Genomic DNA, 19,063 nt, shown 5'->3' with positions numbered 1-19,063 from the left:
TGGAAATAATAAGCCCCCCCCCCCAAGCTTCCAGAGCATAAAGTTAGAGCAAGGGAAGAAGCTGGAGCAATGAGCATACTCCTGCTCAGTGAGGGGAGTCCTGGTGGAATCTGGATCCTTTCCCCATAGAAAAGGCAGACTCACTGGAGGTCATCAAGCCGAGTTTAGACAGTAGATTCCGGAGTTCCTGTCGTGGCTCAGTGGTTAACGAATCCCACTAGGAACCATGAGGTTGCGGGTTCGATCCCTGGCCTCACTCAGCAGGTTAAGGATCTGGTGTTGCCGTGAGCTGCAGTGTAGGCTGCAGACACAGCTCGGATCCTGTGTTGCTATGGCTGTGGTGTAGGCTGGCGGCTACAGCTCCGATTGCACCCTTAGCCTGGGAACCTCCATGTGCTGCGGTTGCAGCCCTAGAAAAGAGGCCCCCCCCCCCCAAAAAAACCCACAGCAGATTCCTATCACCTTGGCTGCAGTATGGAGGGAGGGCAGTTAGAGGCTGTTGTGATAATCCAGGGTACTGGATTTCAGACTCGGGAGAGGGGACTACAGATGTGAGAAACATTATGGAAATAAAAAACATGACCTGCTGATTTGACTCTAGTTGAGGGCGAGGCAACTGCCCCTGGCTTTTGTAGGTGTGTCTTCTGTGGATGCTGTCATCGAGCTGTTGAGGCTGGAATTAAGTTTATCTTTTGAGGGGCATGGATGTCCCTGTGACCCGTGTAGTAGAGAACCGGAGTTCAAGACAACCTTTGAAAGTAGTCAGTGTATCTGGGCCCTCTTCTTGGGAGTGAAGAATTTATTAAGGAGGTGCTTAGATGGACCTGAGGACATATTCCACCAATTGAGGTGAAAAGTTACCATTTATAGGCCAGATTAGTAAAACTGCTGCATTGTTTCCCTTGTGTTATCCGAGCCTTTGGTGAATGTTCTAGGATTCATGTTCTCTTATATATGCCAAAATATTAGAATCTCTTTAGAGATGAGACCTATCAAGTGTTCAGTCAGGGTTCATACTCCGTCTTCTCAGGACTACCACCCTCGTCAAGCCTGAGAGGGAGGGACGGGCAGCCTGGCGGGGCTGGCTTCGTAGTAATTAGTGCACAAAAAGGGGCTTCCTACTTCTCATGACCTGACCATCCTGAAGCCGGATTTCCCTTTTCTGAATTCCCAGAGAGGCTCGGATTTGACAACAATGAAAACGTCCAGGAAATTCCCACAGGTTTAACTTGCTAATCTTCCTCCCGCTTCACCCCTCTCCTTCACCCCTCCACTCCCACCCCAAGAGGAAGGAGCTTATCCTGGATCAGCACCCTCTATTGAATGCTTCCACTTACTTGGCCAGGGTGGTGGCACATCTGGGTTCTTGAGTCGTCTCCTGAGGCCCGTTCAGAGACTGAAGGGAGACATAAGCGTACGTGCTCCTGCCTAGAAACCGAGGAATGGCTAGAGTGTTCCCTGAAGGTTCCTAGGGTACCAGATTATTTTGGAAAGTTTGCTTCTAGGTGTTCACTCTCCCACCCGTGAGGAAGTCATCTTTCTCTAAGAATTCGCAGGGGCTCAGTGTCTATGTGTTAGATATTAAAACTCAAATCACCTTTGGGGGCCAGCCTGGAGTTACAGGATACACATCCCACATAATCTGGCATTAAGAAAAAGAAAACGGTGCCAACTCAACCCAGATTTAAGAGCCAGAAACAAGCACCATGAATTTACTGTCTCACAGAGACCGAGCGTGTTCTGGTTCTCCAGAAATCCCGAGGGGAGAAAAAAATCAGTTTACATATACTCATACAAGGAACTTGATCTATTTTGCAAAGATTATCTGGCTCCCAGAAGGTTCTGGGCTCCAATAAGATGGTCTGTTTTACAAGGCTAGCTCCAGTTCTTAGCGATTAAAAGGGCTCCCAAGCCCTGGGATCCTGGGCACTGATGAGGGCTGCACACTCTTGGCTCCAGTTAAACTGCTGGTGTTTGAGCTGTGTGGCTGCTTGCTTCCTGGTCCTGCCGCAGTCCCTGGAGTAGTTGGTTTAGGAGTGTAAGGTTGCTGTCCCTGCGAGGCAGGGGCAAAGGTGGCAGACAGTTCCCTTTATACTCGATCACTGCCATCTTGGCCCGATCCTGCTCATTCCGATTTGGGATCTGCAGCATTCTCGTGTAGCCCCCATTCTGACCTTGGAACCGAGGGGCCAGTACTTGAAACAGCTTTGGGATCAAGTCTTTCTCCTAGAGGGGGAGTTATCCAGGAGAGAGCAGAGAGTCAGGCACACACTGTAGAGAAATTTCACTTTCAGCATTCTCAAAGGTGGGGTCCAAACACCAACACCCTGCCAGAAACTTCCTCACGGAGAACTTCTGTGTGTTGTCAAAAACTACAGAGGGTACTGTATAGCGCAGCGAACTATACCCAGTCTCTTAGGGTAAACCACGATGGAAGAAAATATAGGAGAGGAGTTCCCGTCGTGGCGCAGTGGTTAACGAATCCGACTAGGAACCATGAGGTTGCGGGTTCGGTCCCTGGCCTTGCTCAGTGGGTTAAGGATCTGGTGTTGCTGTGACTGTGGTGTAGGCCGGCGGCTACAGCTCCGAATGGACCCCTAGCTTGGGAACCTCCTTATGCCGCGGGAGCGGCCCTAGAAAAGGCAAAAAGACAAAAAAAAAAAAAAGAAAATATAAGAAGGAGGATATATATATATATATCTTCCCACATATACATGAGACTGGGTCACTTTGCTAAACAGCGGAAATTGGCACAACACTGTAAATCAACTCTAGTAAAATTTTTTTTTAAAAGAGGCAAGAAAAACACAGAGGGGATTAGTTACAGGCAGTTGTGTAGATTCAGATTCCCATTGAATTCAATGATCTCAGGACACACATCTCTAGTTTACATCTGTCCTTAAGGGCATGGCATGACTAAGCTTATTTCTGCCCGGTTCCCTCTCCTCTAACAACCCCTCCGACGTAAGGAGCCAAGGAAGACATGTGGGAGACAGGATGCGCTCACCGTGAGCCAGAAGTCAGCCATGCGCATGGCTCGTTCGTTGGTGTCTCCCAGCTTCCCATAGTCGATGAGCTGCGAGGACACAAGAACTTACTCAACCCGAGCAAGAAAAGGGGGCCCATCTTACCTCCCGAATGCCAGACTGCAACGCATCATGCTACGAGCAAAGCGTCTGGATAAGGCGGGCCTCATCGGCCTTCCACGTGCGGGTCAGAGGGGTGGACTCGGCTCGCGGTACTCGCGGACTGAGACCTCGCGCAGGGCTTACGAGGCGTCTCAATTCTTCCCCAGCTCCCGCCGGACCCGCCCCCGGAGGCCCGACCTGACCGGAGCAAGAGGGTCCCTCCGCTCACCTTCTCCGCGTAGCCCCTCAGCTCGTCCACGCGTGCCCATGACGCCTCGATGCGTTCGTGTCGCACCAGTCCCGTAAGCAAGTTCTGCAACAGGTGGATGCGGGACTCGGGACCAAGGCCCAGGCGGCGGAAGACGCGGCCGTGGGAGATGGCGGCGGCCACCGACAGCCGCATCGTCCCGACTTCTCCCCGCCCCCGGGAGGCCGGAACCGGAAGCTCCGCGAGGTGCGCGGAGAGGCGGAGCCGAGAGGACGCATGCGCCGTAGGCAGGTGCGTGGCGGACGTGTTTGCGCATGTGTAGCGGAGCCTGCCTCGTTGGCAGCCTGGGGGAGGGCGGGGAAGGGGCGTCGACCTCTCCCTGAGGAGGCGGGCGGCGCGGCTCCGGCCCGGGAGCGCCGCCTGGTGTGAGGGAGCCGGCCTCGGGTTTCTCGCGTGCTGCGCCCGTCGTCCTGCAGGGCGCTGGAAGCTCCGCCTGCAGCCGGCTCGGAAAGTGAGTACCTGAGGGGAAGGCGCCGGGCGGGTCGCGGTCTCTCGGGCTGGCGCCCTGCCCGCCCCCGGCCGCGGCGAGGTCTGACCCCCTGAGCGGTCCCTTGTTAAAGAAACTTGTTTTCCGTGGTCGTGGTGCCGTGAGTGGAATAACACTGAGAGGAAAGAGACCCAGACGGCGAAACTTTTCTTTGAAGGCGTGCCGTCATCCCAGTTCCAGAAGAATTTCAGCACCGCTGCGGCTCTGCCGATTGGCGGTGCCTTCGTCACAGCTGCTTCTTGTGGATTCCCTCGTCCCCTCCGCAAAGGGGGTGCCGGGTCCTACCCCGTCCCACACCTCCTGCCCCGCCCTCTGGGCCTCAGGAGATGCCCTTTTAAAAGTGAAATAGAGCCCTGGCGTTCCCTTCGTGTCCTCGATGGTCAACGAATCCGACGAGGAACCGTGAGGTTGCGGGTTCCATCCCCGGCCTCGCTCAGTGGGTTAAGGATCCGGCGTTGCCGTGAGCTGTGGCGTAGGTCGCAGATGTGGCTTGGATCCCCTGTTGCTGTGGCTGTGGTGTGGGCCGGTGGCAACATCTCTGATTCGACCCCTAGCCTGGGAACCTCCATGTGCTGCAGGGGTGGCCCTAAAAAGACCAAAGACAAACAAAACAAAACAAAAACCCAAAAAACAAAACAAAACAAAAAAACACGAAAAATAATAGAGCCCTGCAGATCAGATGTAATTAGTTAAGATCAAGTCTTACTGGGCTGGGGTGGGGGCCTAATCCCAAATGCCTGATGTCTCAGAAAAAGAATCTATAAGGAGAGACAGTGACCCACAGGGGGGATACCATGTGGCGGAGAAGGCAGAGAGCAGAGCTGTCCAGTTGTAAGTCGAGGGTTTTCTGGCAAACCTCAGAAACTAAGAGCATGGTTTGGAACAGATTGTTCCCTGGATCCTTCAGAGAATGCAGCCAGTGGACAGGTTCATTTACATATTTTTTTGATAACGCATATTTAGATTTGTTGTTCTGTCTTTCTCTTAGGTTAGCAGAGAAGGCTTGTTAATTTTAATTTTGAAGTTTCTTTTGTTGGAAGTAACACACATACAAATACAAAAAGTCTTAAACATATGGATATGTTGGTAGAGATTTATACACACCGCACTTCACAATAAGCCCCAGAAATTACAGTGTTGTCTGTGCCTTGTTCCTTTGGGATCAATTACTTTTTTTGTCTTTTTTTTTTTTTTTTTTTTTTTTAAGGGCCACACCTGTTGCATATGGAGGTTCTCAGGCTAGGGGTTGAGTTGGAGCTATAGCTGCCAGCCTACACCACAGCTACAGCAATGCTGGATCCAAGCTGCGACCTACACCACAGTTCATGATCCTTAACCCACTGAGCAAGGCCAGGGATTGAACCTGGGTCCTCATGGATACTAGTCGGGTTCATTAACCACTGAGCCACGACGGGAGCTCCATTTTTGGGATCAATTTTTACAGCTTTCAGTTATCTTCACATTCCACTGTTAATATCATCATCTGAAAATTCATCATAAATTTCTATTCATAAAGACTTGGGAAAATTTTGTTCTTCTCAGAAGTCAGAGCAAATGAAAATTGACCCTGGTGTTATTTGATCCATTGCTTTAAAAGGCATGTCCTTGTGGTGAAAACATACAGAACAGTGTCAGACTTTGTCCTTATTTTTTTGGTTATGTGAGACCATCATCTCTTGTCTGTTCTCCTGGCAGTATTCAAACTTTGATTCTTTTTTTTCTATGTCAGTTTCCTTACATTTTGTTGTTGCATAATTAATGGCTTTCTCTACAGTTTTTGTGGGTTGACGTTCAAGGAATTTTAAACCGTAGTGTCTTATTGTATATTGTTTCAGGCACATTCTGGCTGTTTGCAGTTATTTTTGTGTCTGATTTACCTCGTCTGAAACTTTACCTTTATGTAAAAAAAATTCAAGAAAGAGAAAAATCTTATACAAATAGGATTTTTTATTATTTTTTAATTTTTTATTATTTTTTTATTTTTTACTTTTATTTTTTTTTTGTCTTTTTGCCATTTCTTGGGCCGCTTCTGCGGCATATGGAGATTCCCAGGCTAGGGGTTCAATCGGAGCTGCAGCCACTGGCCTACACCAGAGCCACAGCAACGCAGGATCGGAGCCGCATCTGCGACCTACACCACAGCTCACGGCAACGCCGGATCGTTAACCCACTGAGCAAGGGCAGGGACCGAACCTGCAACCTTATGGTTCCTAGTCGGATTCGTTAACCACTGTGCCACGACGGGAACTCCAGGATTGTTTCTTTTAAATTTATAGTTTTGGGAGCAGGGTTATGTTCTACCACAAGGGTCGGAGGCACAAAATGTGCCTAAAGTGAGCTTGAAAGATCACAAATTGTTATGAATTTACTATAAAAAGTGATATTATGCAGCTGAATCTGTGTAACTGATAGTTTTTCAGATTAGCATTCATGAAGAATAAAATATGTTTTAGTGGATTAGTTTTAAAAAGTGGTAGTTTGAAGCCTGCATATATTTTATTATAATGCAACAGTAACCATATTGGCTGTTTATAATTTAGACCAATAAAAGGCTTTTGTTTGAGGGTTATTGTATCACTAACACTATTTAGTAGATGTGATACAAGTCAGATTGACTTATAGTTAGTTTTATTACTGTTTTAAAGTTCTTTACAGACAATTCACCTTCTTATGCTTGCATTGGGGCAGGCTACTTACACCTCCCAACCCTTGGTACCCACTGGCTTTGGGAAATTTTGAGAGTAGGAGAATTGCTTGCATGTCAGAAGTGTTGTAAGTAGATAAACAGGCTTTTTCCTTTGCTCTGACTGCATCCCATCCTGCTGATGTCTTCATGAAGTGATGCCCTGGGAGCCAGTACAGGGAGCTCAGTAAGTGTTCAATCAGGGATTTAGTGATGATGGTGAGAAACGGTTGTTGATTGGACCCCAAGCCAACTTTTGTTTCTATCCCTAGAATCCTGAATGTCTGGAAGTACAGGGACTATCTCCTTCTGGATTTTTTTCCCTCCTCAGGTCAGGGTCTAAACACCTCTTTGGATCCAGTGTTCTAGGAAAAATTGAACAAAGACAGAACCTGTCTCTGGTATTAGATGGAACTGTGATTATATTAGGCTCAGTTAAAATGGGTTTCCCACACTTGAATCACTAGAATATTGAAGATAACAATTTTTTTATTACTCAATGAATTTATTACATTTATAGTTGTACAATGATCATCACAATCCAATTTTATAAGATTTCCATTCCACACCCCTGGTGCATCCCCCCACCCCCCAAACTGACTCCTTTGGAAGCCGTAAGTTTTTCAAAGTCTGTGAGTCAGCATCCGTTCTGCAAAGAAGTTCAGTCTGTCCTTTTTTCAGATTCCACATATATTTATGTTGGTGTCTCATTGTCTGACTGACTTCACTTAGCATGATAATTCCTAGGTCCATCCATGTTGCTAAAAACGCTGGTATTTCGTTCCTTTTAATGGCTGAGTAATATTCCATTGTGTATATGCACCACATCTTCTTGATCCACTCCTCTGTCAGTGGATATTTAGGTTGTTTCTATGTCTTGGCTATCGCAAATAGTGCTGCAATGAACATTGGAGAACATGTGTCTTTGCGAGTCGTGGTTTTCTCTGGATAGATGCCCAGGAGTGGGATTGCTGGATCAAATGGCAGTTCTATGTTTAGTTTTCTGAGGAATCTCCATATTGCTTTCCACAGTGGTTGCACCAATTTACAATCCCACCAACAGTGTACTAGGGTTCCTTTTTCTCCACACCCTCTCCAGCACTTATTGTTGGTAGACTTTTGGATGATGGCCATTCTGGCTGGTGTAAGGTGGTACCTCATAGTGGTTTTGATTTTCGTTTCTCTAATCATGAGTGATGTTGAACATCTTTTCATGTGTTTTTTGGCCATCTGTATGTCTTCTTTGGAGAATTGTCTGTTTAGATTTTCTGCCCATTTTTTGATGGGTTGTTTGCTTTTTTGTGTGTGGAGCTGCAGAAGGTGTTTATAAATTTATTACTGTGTTTATATATTGTTTTCCCTAATTCAGTTAGCATTTTTATTGCTAATGCTTTCACCTCTTTATCTGGTAAATTATTTATTCCATTTCACTAGTTGTTTTCTTCAGGGGTTTTCTTTTTCCTTTTTTTTTTTTTTTTTTTAGTTGAAACAAATTCTCTGTCTTCTTATTTTGCTTTCTGTCTCTATGATTTTGGTGAAACAGTTATCTGTCATGGTCCTAAAGTTTTCCCTTGTGTGGTAGTGTCCCTATTCAGTCTACCTCTGCCCAGTGGGTTTGGTAGGAGAGCTGGATGTGATATGAGCATGAGTTATGTCTTTCCCCAGGTTGTGTGTTCAGGCAGCTGTCCGCTTGTAAGTAGGTGGGGCTGGAGATGGAGGGGTTGGGGTGGAGCCAGGTGTGAGCTGGGGCTTCTCCTCTGTGCACTGGCCAGCACTACCATATTGGGGGCAGGGCCATGTTCCAAATTTTTGGAGCAGAAACCCTAAGGGATGGGTCCAAGCTGGCTCCATTCCCTTCAAGAGTGTGCTCTCTCCCATCCCACCACCAGCACCCTTCTCCCAGATGGTGGCAGTACTGGAGCAAGAGGAGCTGGGGCAAGCTTTCACTGTGGATCTGTAACACCTGTCCTCTTATAAGTGTTCTCCCAGGGCCGAAGTCCTGACCTGATTCCTTCTCTTCCCTTCCTGCCTGATTGCATGTGGATCTTTCTTATAGCCTTGGTTGTGCAAGAGTCTTTCTGCCAGTCTCCAGTAAGTTTTCGATGAGAATTTTGCCATATGTAGATGCATTTTTGAGGTGTCTGTGGGGAGATGTGAGTTCTGTATCCATTGATTGCACCCCCAGTGCCTCCTATTCCTGATGATCATATGATTCTCATCCCTCCTGACTCCATTCCACCCACTCCACTGCTCCTGAGATCTCCCTCAGTGACTCCAGCCCATTTACCCTGTATTCCCTTAATCTTTTTTTTTTTTTTTTGGTCTTTTTGCCATTTCTTGGGCCGCTCCCACGGCATATGGAGGTTCCCAGGCTAGGGGTCGAATTGGAGCTGTAGCCGCCGGCCTGCGCCACAGCCACAGAAACCCGGGATCCGAGCCATGTCTGCAACCTGCACCACAGGTCATGGCAATGCTAGATCCTTAACCCACTGAGCAAGGCCAGGGATGGAATCCGCAACCTCATGGTTCCTAGTCGGATTCGTTAACCACTGAGCCACGACGGGAACTCCTGTATTCCCTTAATCTTGACCCTATGTTGATGGCAACGTTACTCTCTCCACTGCTATCACAGAAAATACCGTTCCTACATAGCCATCTTCTCTCCATCCCAACTTATTTCTTGCCAGTTTTTTGGGAGGAGGAGGATTCTTGACCATAGCCTCTGAATTTCATTTAATAATCACTTGCTTAAAGACTTGAGGGATTTATCCAAAATGTTTTTATTTATATACCACAATTTTGGCTTGAAAATAAAAGGTTACATATAATGTGTACTATTCTTAGTTAAGAGTTTTTATGGATTCATTAAACAAATATGAAAGGCATTTAAGAAATGTTAACTTTGGAGTTTTTCAAGGATGCAGTGATGTCAGAGATAGATGCTGTGTTATGATGAGTTCTATTTAAATCACTATTTAAATTTTATCCTATCAGAAGGTGCTTCCAACTCTCACTGAGACTATTTTTTATAGACCAAAAGGAAAACCCTACTTTTCAAGAACATCTATGTCCCTTATAATTTTTCTGTTTCAGGATTTTTTTTTTTTCTTCTGGAGACATGGTCATTTGACTTGAAAATGAGAAAAGGCTTGAAGTTCTTGAGGGCACAAAGACAACAGAGCCGACACACCTATCTTCCAGCTCTGAAGATTCAAGTCCATTGACTGCTGTTCCTTGGACTGTCTTGTTTTCACTGGCTAAGGAGGGATAGAGACTGTGGCCTTATATGAAAGCCAATGAATGTCCTTATGTTAGGCATGAAGAAATTTCCTTTACATCAAGATTCTTTGGATCATCAGCTTTGAGAATATAGCATAAGTCATTGTTTCAGAAGGTATAGGTTTGCAGAATGGTGATTTCTTTCTCCTCTCAGGCACTTGGTTGGCTTCAGAATGTTTTTCATTTTAACTTCTGCTCATGACCCTATGGCTCAAATAGTATGAAAAGCCACGTTTGCCTAATTTGGAGATAAGCATTTGCTTACATTGCAATATATAAAAAACATTTCTTATTGAAATATCATCATGTAAAAACTATATATTCTTTTATATTTTAATCTTGAGGAGATAGTTTTTAAAAAATTAATCATTTAATCACATTTGACCTTGTCCACAGCCTTGATTAAAATGTCCTTTTTACCTGGTCCCAAGTCTTATTCCAAAGCCAGTCCTTTCCAGACTTGTACATAGCCTTAGGCTTTTAAGACCTAAGCTTTGGTGAATTTTTCTTTTATTTTTCCTGCTTTCCTTTTCTTCTCCTTTTTTTTTTAAAATGAGGAAACTGCCAAGGTACCAGGGAAGAAGAGGGTTATGGTTAGATGAGAAAACCTGTTATTTGATTTCTTTTTTCTATATTTGCTTGATAATATTTCCTGAATTTATGCAGACTCTTTGCTGATCCAGTTTCAGCTTTTTTCCCCCTAGAACAGAATATGCCAAAACGTCACAATATGTGGGAATCATGAACTTTCCAGGAATATTTTTGCATTAAAGCATTAATAACTTTTACTCACAAATACAAAGGGCAAAAAAATATACTTAGAAATGAAGACAATTTGTAGCTTCCAGTCAAGAACTGGATATTTGTTGAAATAGTCATATAGTTATTCTATAGAATTTGTAGCAGTCTGCAGTGCTTTTAATGTCCCTCTATGAAAATGAATCATTTGACATTTCATATAACGTTATACATTAAAAATAAAAAACATTCTCATAATAGTTTAAAATATGAAGTAGGTATTTTAAGTGGATTGTATTTGATATTATCATGTGTTCATATATTTTAGTAACATGTTTTTAAACCAGAAGGAATTGAGAGAAAGGAAATGAAATCCTTTCAGAGCAAATCTTCAACTTCTTCTTGTTAATTGATTTAGCTTCAAATGTTTCATTTGAAAAATAGGTACAATGAAGGTTTTCATGATGAGGAGGTGGTATTTTCGCCTTGGTCAGTTAAGGTGCCTCTTTTATTCAGATCCCGGGGCTCTCTTTGGAGTGTTGAGTATTAGTTTTATTTCAAGTCATCAAGCACATTCTGTTTTGTGATTTTTTTCCCATTCATCGGGAATTTTACCTTTACCTATAAATCTCTTTTGATATTTTTCTTCAAGTTTTGATCTGAAGTGGCAGACAAACCATTTCCAGTATGGCTGGGCGGATGTGTCTGGGGTGATGCTCCACGTGGCGTAGTCCCCTCCTGCCTGTCGATAGTTCTTGTATGGGATGTGCCTATCATTGTCCAAAACCAAGAAACAATCACTTGCCACCAAACTAGTGCAGTAATCAAGGACAAAGTTGTTTGTTTTGTACCAGGAAATTCCATTGACAGCCTGCGGACGATGGAAGGGAACACTGTGGTCTCCGTCATGGGTAGGGATTGTGTTTGTACAAATTGCTCTACAGCAGGGACACTGCTTCCAGCAGCCAGAGAGGTGCTCAGAGAGCATTTTCTGGATTTCAGGAACCATTTCTTCTACAGGCACATCCAGACAGTTCTGTTCTACTCTCTTCATTTCAGGATCCAAAGCTTTACACATGGCTTCTTTGAGAAACTCCATATCTTTTATCTCCTGGTGCTTTTCGTGGAAAGATCAAGTCACTCCTCAGTTTATCACAGAACAAATCCAACCACCCAGATGTGGTGCTCCTTTTATCTTTAGCTATTTCTGTGGCTTCGTGAATAGCTGAGAGGATGTCATTCTTGATGGCATCTAAACTCATTTTTAAAAAAGTCTTCATTTTTTTCACTCCCTTTGTCAGAACAGTAGCTTTTAATCTGGTTTTCGATGTAATTTTTTACAAATGATTGAGGATTATGGAGGTACTGCCAGTAGTTATTAAAATTTTCCTCTTGTGCCAGAGAGATGAGAATGTGTTTCTCCAGGTTAGACCTGTTTCCACTGAATGCTGGGCAGGTGGCTCGCATGTCCCCAGCAATTTGGGGGGCCATTTTTTTCCTTATGGTGTTGGAGACAGCAGGGGTGAGTTTGTTCCACAGGAAATCGACAAATGTTTTGATTGAGGTTGCTCCTTGACAGGAGATCTTAAAACTCATGAAGAAATCATCTTTCTTGCTTTCCAGATAGTTGGCAGGATCATTTGCTCTCTTGAATGCCTTGTGCATCTCCTTAAACTTCACCGATGCTCTTTGGAATAAACACAATGACAAATCTATTTCATAGTTTCTTGTAAATGTGTATCTTTCCTGAGTGGGTGCAGATTTCACCTCCTCATCTATTATTCTCAGGATTTCATGGAAATAGCTTGGATCGTAATCATGCTTTTGCCTACAGATATTGTTAATCGTCTCATTAAATTTTGAAAGAATGCAGTCAGTAGTCATATGTATGGACGCTTCATCCTGGGCCTCTAATGTTATTGTAATCAAACCGAAATATGTCTTGTTCATCTTTACATGTTCAGCAAACTTGGTATGAAAATTTCCTCCAGATTTTTTCTTCAGTCTGTTTGCTATATCTTTGTCCTTTTTGAAATAATCCAAAAGGATGTTTTCAGCATCCACTTCAATCCCAGGCTCTATGACTGGAGGGAGAGTCGAGGACACATCATAGACCCATTTTTTCCAAAGTGGGTTGAATTTCTTACGTAGCTCTTCCTCACTGCATTCTAAGCCTTTTATAAATAAAGCCAAATTTCGGCTTTTTTCCAATAATTCCTTTTCATAACCTGATTTTTTGTTGTCCAGGTTTTCTTGATTTTTTTTTTAAAGCAAATAAATTCTTTGGCTTTTCTTTGGCTGTCTGAAATTAGTGACTCTTTAAGGATCATTAGCTTATTTTCAAAATTTCCCTTCCATTGAACCAGCACTTCACTATCTGGATCTTCATTGAAATATTTTTCAAGTTCTTGCTTGATGGCCTCATACTTGTCTGTAACGGGAGCCGCAAGTGTGTGTGCTTCAAGTGTCTGGATTTTTCCATTCTGAATCTGGTTGATCAGCTGGTCCTGCAGGCTCAGCACATGACTCCTCAGCTCCCACGTCCATTTGTTATACATGGTTTCCAGTTTGCTCATAGCTGTAACCTCTCGAAACCTTTCGGGTATTCCTGAAGCTGAAAACAAAGTTCTCATTCAGCAGGGCTTTCCACAGATCCTGAACTCGGAATTTGACATCTGATATCTTCATGATGCTTCCCCTTGCCTCCTGTTTGGCAGTTGCAAGGATCCTGCTTTTCAGTTCCTGGGCATTGTGGCTGTAGCGCGGATTGGGAGGGGCCATGGGGGGGTTGCCATCCCAGAGGTGAGCGAAGTAGTAGACGTGAGTATTGACATCAAACTTAATGACGTCACTGAAGCGGTCGACATCAGAGCACTGTTCCTCCTCAGCTGCTGTGGCTGCCATTTCATCCAGTCTCTGCTCTAGCCGCCTCCGTCCTTCCATGGTTTGGTCTTTAGCTGTAACTTCGCCCACATTCTGATGGACAAAGAGGCAGCTGGGAGAGATTTTTACTTGTTTCATCCTCAGGAAGGCTTGGACAGCTATTTGTAGAATATCTTGCATTTCCGATGGATTTTCCCCAAAAATATTGATCACAGTTAAGTTGCCAAGGCCGATGACAAAAGTTGCCAACTCATTGTCGTGATTCTGGGACTTGTTGCTGAGTTCAGGTGCCCGAAGGCCTTCCGTGTCCACAACAAGAAGAAAGTCAAAGCCAAGTTCGTCTGTGAACGTCTCCTCCACCTTCAGGAGCTGCATGTAAGCCCCCCGGGTACACCTCCCAGCACTGACAGTGAACTGCAGCCCAAACATTGCATTCAGTAGGGTGGACTTCCCTGAGCTCTGCAGACCAAGGATAGAGAGAACAAAGAGCCGTTTGTCTCCAAGTTTCTCAGAGACCTTGTCAAAAACAGCTGCCACCCACCTCAGGGGCACATATGAAGCATCGCCATCCATCAGCTCAATGGGAACACCAGATAGCATCAGATCTGCGGCCATGTGGGGAAGGGAGAGAAACGAGATATCTTTTGTGGAGGAACCTTCTTCAAGAACTTCGTAGATCTGGCCAAGTTCTCTGAGAATCTGCTCAACTCCCAAGGTACAGTCACTAATCTTTCTGGAGATAGCTTCCAACTCATTTTGCAGGCCTTTCAGGGAGCTGCTCTTTTGTGCCTCTCGCTTTTTTTGGACCCGTGACCACAGTTGCTCTTTCTTCTCATTTAGTTTCTCCAAGTGTCCTGCAGTCAGGTTGTCTAAAAACACACTCAGCCATTGCAAGAAGTAGAGTTTGGTGTGAGTTTCGGAATGTTTTTGGAGAATTCCGAGGACAGAATGCATTAAGTCATTGAGAGGAAAGGCTTTTCTCAACTGTCGAAGTCGTATCATTTGTTTGTCTGTCTCGATGTCACTCTTGTGCTGTTCAATGCTCCGATTCCCCTTTTCTCTCAGGTGATAGAGTTCTTTGTCTTTTTTGCACCAAAGTTGCCACAGTTCTCCCTGAAGGGGCAGTAGGTTTTCCTTCATCTGAGCTATTTCCATGTCTTCCAGCAGGGCCATTAGAGCCTCTGCCTTGGTTTTGGCTTCCTTGCAGTCTTCCTGGTCTTCATCAATAAGCATTCCTTGCTTGCGAGCAACTTGAGCACAGTTTTCCAAGCTGAGAGCAGTGTCAGAGGGTTTTAGCAACCCTCTGATTGTAGTTGCGAGCTCCTCTATGAATTCTGCCTCATTTCTGTTCCTGATCCCAATTCTCACTCTCGGGCCAGAGGTATTGGACATGGCTTTTTCCTTATCGTCAAGCAAACAGATTAAAGGTTTTGGTGACTGACACAGCGCCCGGACAACTTTTCGGCTTTCTTGGTTGTCATCAGACGTTGACATGAGGACCACAATGAGAGAGGAGACCTCCTGCAAAAAGGTGAGTTGCTGTTTGTGTTCCTTCGCATCTCCACGGAGATTGGTGAAGGTCAAGCAGTTGTCAAACCTGTCCTCATCTCCCGCCCCAGGACAGAACCAGGTGACTTCCACCACACCTGCCATCGAGAGACAGTCCCTGCTGCTCCCTTTGCAGTGTCGGTGAAAAAAGACATCGTGTTTCCGTTGACTGAGCAGAGAGTTCATGATCTGAGATTTGGAGGCAGAGAAGCCCTTTCCGACTCTGATAAAGGACACAATGGGGGTAGAGACTCGACACATCTGCTGATTCTTGTAATTATCCTTCTCCTGTTCTGTTGGTTTCCCTGCTTGCTGCCAGCTCCTCCTAATTTGACGGAGGGACCAGAGAGAGAATTGTATTTGAGCATTGCAGGGGTGAGGTATGAGGAGGGGGAGGGCAAACTGACAAATGGCAAGTTTGGCCAAAATGTACTGTCTGGCAAAGTCGTCTGCACAGTGAAGGATCGCCATCTGAATGTCCATAGGGTGAACATGGGGCTTGACAGCAGTGGCTGAAGGACGAGTGGGACCGTCCTTGTCTTCCACAAGGTCTTCGTACGGATCAAAATCTGCATTTTCTTGACCTGTGTTGCTTGAGCACACCTGCTCCTCTGTGTACTCCTCATCTCTGATGACCAGGTATCTCAGGCCGTAGTCCAGCATCATCAGCTTCTGTAGGAAGTAGAAAGGAAGCTCTCTTTCAGAGCAGGGCTGGGTGTTGTACACGGAAGTCTTATGGATCAGGTGGAAGTTAGATCTGCTCATCTTTTTTGGGTAGTAATGTTCTAGGCCGAGACGCTGGAGTAATTCTAGGAAGGCTCCGTTCTCCATGACCTCCGGTCTGTTGTTTTCATCATCATGTAGTTCACGGGGCTCTTTGTCTTCATGGAGGAGACTTTGCAGTTGTTTTCTCACCTCCTCCATTTGCAGTGAAGAGACAGTGGCTTCATAATCTCCATCAATGAGCAATTTCAAGTCTTTTTCTAGGATTTCCCAATTAGGACCTGTTCCCACTTTGGTGAGAACGTGAATGACTTCTTTAGAGAACGATTGTCCCATGTGATGTCGTATTAATGCCAAGCGTTGTTTTTTCTCCTCTGGAGAAACGGCTTTGATGCCAGCTGTAGCTGTCAGACCTGTGAGCACCAGGAAAGCCTGAGCCCTATAATCGCAAATAGTTTTGAGCTCTTGATATTTATCTTGGGCAGTTTGCATTGTGTGCAGTAGGAAGTCTATGTCATCGTAGCCCAGAAGGCACTGAAATGTATTGTTTACCACGTGATATCCTGCCCCAGCTGCAATGGAGAGTAGCAGGATGTATGTGTCTGCCTGCCCCATTTCTTGGAGGTGATTGAAGAAGCAGCCGAGAGACATGCTGACCTCGTATGTTGCCTTTCTTTGAGCTTCCTCCACGGATTCTGTGGACTCCGATGTGGCCTTCACTTCCAGTAGGTCATCCTGGGTTTTTTTAAAGGTTTCAATTAATTCAGAGAATTGGGTGATGGTGACATGTTCTTGCTTTGGTTCTGGCTGATATATCCACTGCATAATGGAGTGAACCTGCGGAAAGTTTGACCCTGTGTAGACGTGAGGATCCAAGAGGCTGCGCAACTGAGATTTAATAAATTTCGTCTCAGAAATGGAAGACGTTTTGCAAAAGTTGACAGTGTTCACCAGAAAATTCTGCAGACCCGAATCTGTGAGGCATATATTAGTCCAAGTGTCATGACTTTTGGTTTTGTGGCTCAAGGTTTGCCTGAAATTTCTTAGCTTTTTAAGCTGCTCTTCAGGATCAGATACCTCCCAGGATCTCACATCCTCTAGGAAAACCCTGGCCTCCTCCTGAGCACTCAGTAGTTCTTCTCCCTCCTGGATCTGGGCAGTCAGCCCAGTCAGCGCGGCGTAGCTGTCTTTCAGGCAGTTGGCCACCTGAAGAGGATCCTTAAAGTCGCTTCTGTGGTTAAAGAGGATCATGTCCCAAATGGGCACCAGCTGAAGTCCCCGGTCAATGACATACCAGGTTTGGTTACTGGCGACCAGGCCAGCTTTCCACTCCAGCAGACCGTTTGCTTCAGGTGGGCCACCTGTGTGGGCCACAGATAATTGGACTTTGGTTTGAAGATTTTGGACATTTGTTCTCTGAGAGCCTGGTTTTGAATGAGAGTCTGACACATCCACACCTGCAGCAACATTCACCCCAAAGCCATTGTAGCTGTCCATTACATAAGCATCCAGGGCCTCTGCTGACTGCTGCTTCACTTCTTCCAGCTGCTCTCTTTGGAAACCCTCTGAAACTGCTTTCCACCAGTAGATTCCTCCCAGGTGCAGAGGGCCCTGGTCAGCATGAGAGCCAAACCTGCGGAAGAAGTCTTCAGTCCTGCGCCTCAGCAAGGGGAGTCTGTCTGGGTCCTTGGGCTGACCCAGAAGATCCTCAATGCATTTCAGTTCCTGGAGCGCAGCCTTGGAGAAGTGGAGCTGATCAATGGGAAAGTGGTAGGAGGCCAGTGGGATGTAGCTGAACTTGGTTGAGCAGAAGTAAGAGAGCTCAGCATGTGAGTGTTGGGTTTCCTTGGATTCTGAATGTTTTCTGTGATCTGTACTAGATTCCAGGCTCCATCCCCAAGCTCCACCCTTTGCTGAGGCAGTTACACTGAAGCCCAGCTTCTCCATAGTCTCTGTGAACATGGATTCTGCTTGAGAAGACGTAAATTGTTTTGTTTCCATCCGTGTACCCTGCTGGGGTCCACAGAGGGAGAACTCCTTAGGGACACTGAGTAGCTCCTCCCTTTTCTCTATCAGGGCCTTTTGGTCACTGGTTTTGTAAATTCCTTGCAGGGCTAGTCCTCCAGATGCCCATCTCAGCAGTTCTCTATCTGAGAGTATTTTCCTGGGAGACAGTCTCTTCTGCATGAGGTCGAGTTGTCTCTGCATGTTTTCCATGACTTCTCTTAGGGAATTTTCAGGTGGTGGCCAGAACTCTTTGGGGATCTCCACTGCCTGCCTCAGCTCTGCCTCCTTTCTCCTCACTGCCTATTCATTTCGCTGCCTCCCTTCTGACAGCAAGTCTCTTTCTCCTCTAGTTCCTGTTCTGCCTGCTTTTGCTTTTATTTATTGTTTCTACCCTAGATTCTTGTAACTCTGAATGATTGAGTGTGACAGGTTAAGAAGCAGCTTGTCCAGGGCCCTTTTCTCCAGGGATGTTGTGCCTAGTATTTCAGCCTTCGGAAGTCTTTCTCGTTAGGCTTTGGTACAGGTCAAACCCAGGTGATCCTGCAGCTTCAGCAACCCGTGCTAACTTCCAGTCCTGCTTTTCTCTGCATGTCTTGGAGTTTTTCCTCTTGTTGCCTCTGAGCAGGGGCTCATTAGGGGTGGACTCTGCTGTGTCTATGGCTGTGGAAAGAAAAGACACTCAGTTTGTGTTATGATGTGAAGAAGTGTTAACCACTCACAGAATAGTGAGTGTACTAAAGTACAAGTCTCCATGTCCTCATCATCCCCTCCTTTAATTGTTCCAACAAATATATTTCGTGAACACTGTTTTCAGGTTTTTATTGTGTGTTTGCAAGATGTCACATTAGTGGTCTCATCACGGATTGTCTTTTTGTTTTGAGTTTTGGCACTTCTTATTACATAGAACCACTTATATGAGTAGCATTAAGCTGAGGATTAGAGTTTGAAAATATGCTCGATTTTGATAGCTAGATGCTTATTTCTTAAAAAGACTGTACCACCAATTATCTTTTCTCCATTAGTTTCTGTCAAACCAGTGTTAAATGGTTCTCACCCAAAACTTCTTCTCTGTCAGTTCTTCTTAGTCCTTTTAATTAATTACTCTCGCATACTTTAAAACACACTGGTTAAAAATCCTCAAAAAGTACTATCAAACTGAATCCAACTGCAGAGTAAGAATTATACACCGTGGAGTTCCCATCGTGGTGTAGTGGAAGCAAATCTGACTTGGAACCATCAGCTTTTGAGTTTGACCCCTAGCCTCGCTCAGTGAGTTAAGGATCTGGTGTTGCCGTGAGCTGTGTTGGTTGCAGACATGG

General features: G+C 45.3%; 2 protein-coding genes and 1 long non-coding RNA gene across 9 annotated transcripts in view; 1 reads left to right on the top strand and 2 right to left on the bottom strand.

Annotated features, from left to right (window-relative positions):
• Positions 1-1,683: 1,683 nt before the first annotated feature.
• MRPL17 (mitochondrial ribosomal protein L17) lies at positions 1,684-3,561 on the bottom strand. Its single transcript, NM_001244380.1, has 3 exons — positions 3,358-3,561; positions 3,008-3,076; positions 1,684-2,226 (listed from the first exon to the last, which is right to left on the bottom strand). Exons 1-3 carry the CDS (start codon positions 3,529-3,531, stop codon positions 1,960-1,962), a joined length of 510 nt encoding a protein of 169 aa, NP_001231309.1. The 5' UTR covers positions 3,532-3,561; the 3' UTR covers positions 1,684-1,959.
• Positions 3,562-3,671: 110 nt separating this feature from the next.
• Positions 3,672-19,063, top strand: part of LOC146399656 (uncharacterized) — a 186,081-nt gene continuing 170,689 nt past the window's right edge. For both annotated transcript variants that reach the window (XR_014814503.1, XR_014814504.1), the window contains exon 1: positions 3,672-3,847. This is a non-coding gene — a long non-coding RNA (uncharacterized LOC146399656). The remainder of the gene's footprint in view (positions 3,848-19,063) is intronic.
• LOC110255361 (interferon-induced very large GTPase 1) overlaps positions 9,323-19,063 on the bottom strand; it is a 51,514-nt gene continuing 41,773 nt past the window's right edge. For all 6 annotated transcript variants that reach the window (XM_021062330.2, XM_084974820.1, XM_021062327.2 and 3 more), the window contains one exon: positions 9,323-18,404. In XM_021062330.2, coding sequence (XP_020917989.2) covers positions 13,134-17,954 — 4,821 coding nt within the window. In that variant the 5' untranslated portion in view covers positions 17,955-18,404 and the 3' untranslated portion in view covers positions 9,323-13,133. The remainder of the gene's footprint in view (positions 18,405-19,063) is intronic.

The sequence above is a fragment of the Sus scrofa genome, chromosome 9 (assembly GCF_054392235.1).
Source record: "Sus scrofa isolate SSC_HxYL_T2T_F1_AM1 chromosome 9, Sscrofa_HxYL_maternal_Yorkshire_Landrace_v2.0, whole genome shotgun sequence".
Lineage (NCBI taxonomy): Eukaryota > Metazoa > Chordata > Mammalia > Artiodactyla > Suidae > Sus > Sus scrofa.
This window is presented reverse-complemented; position numbering and strand designations above follow the sequence as displayed.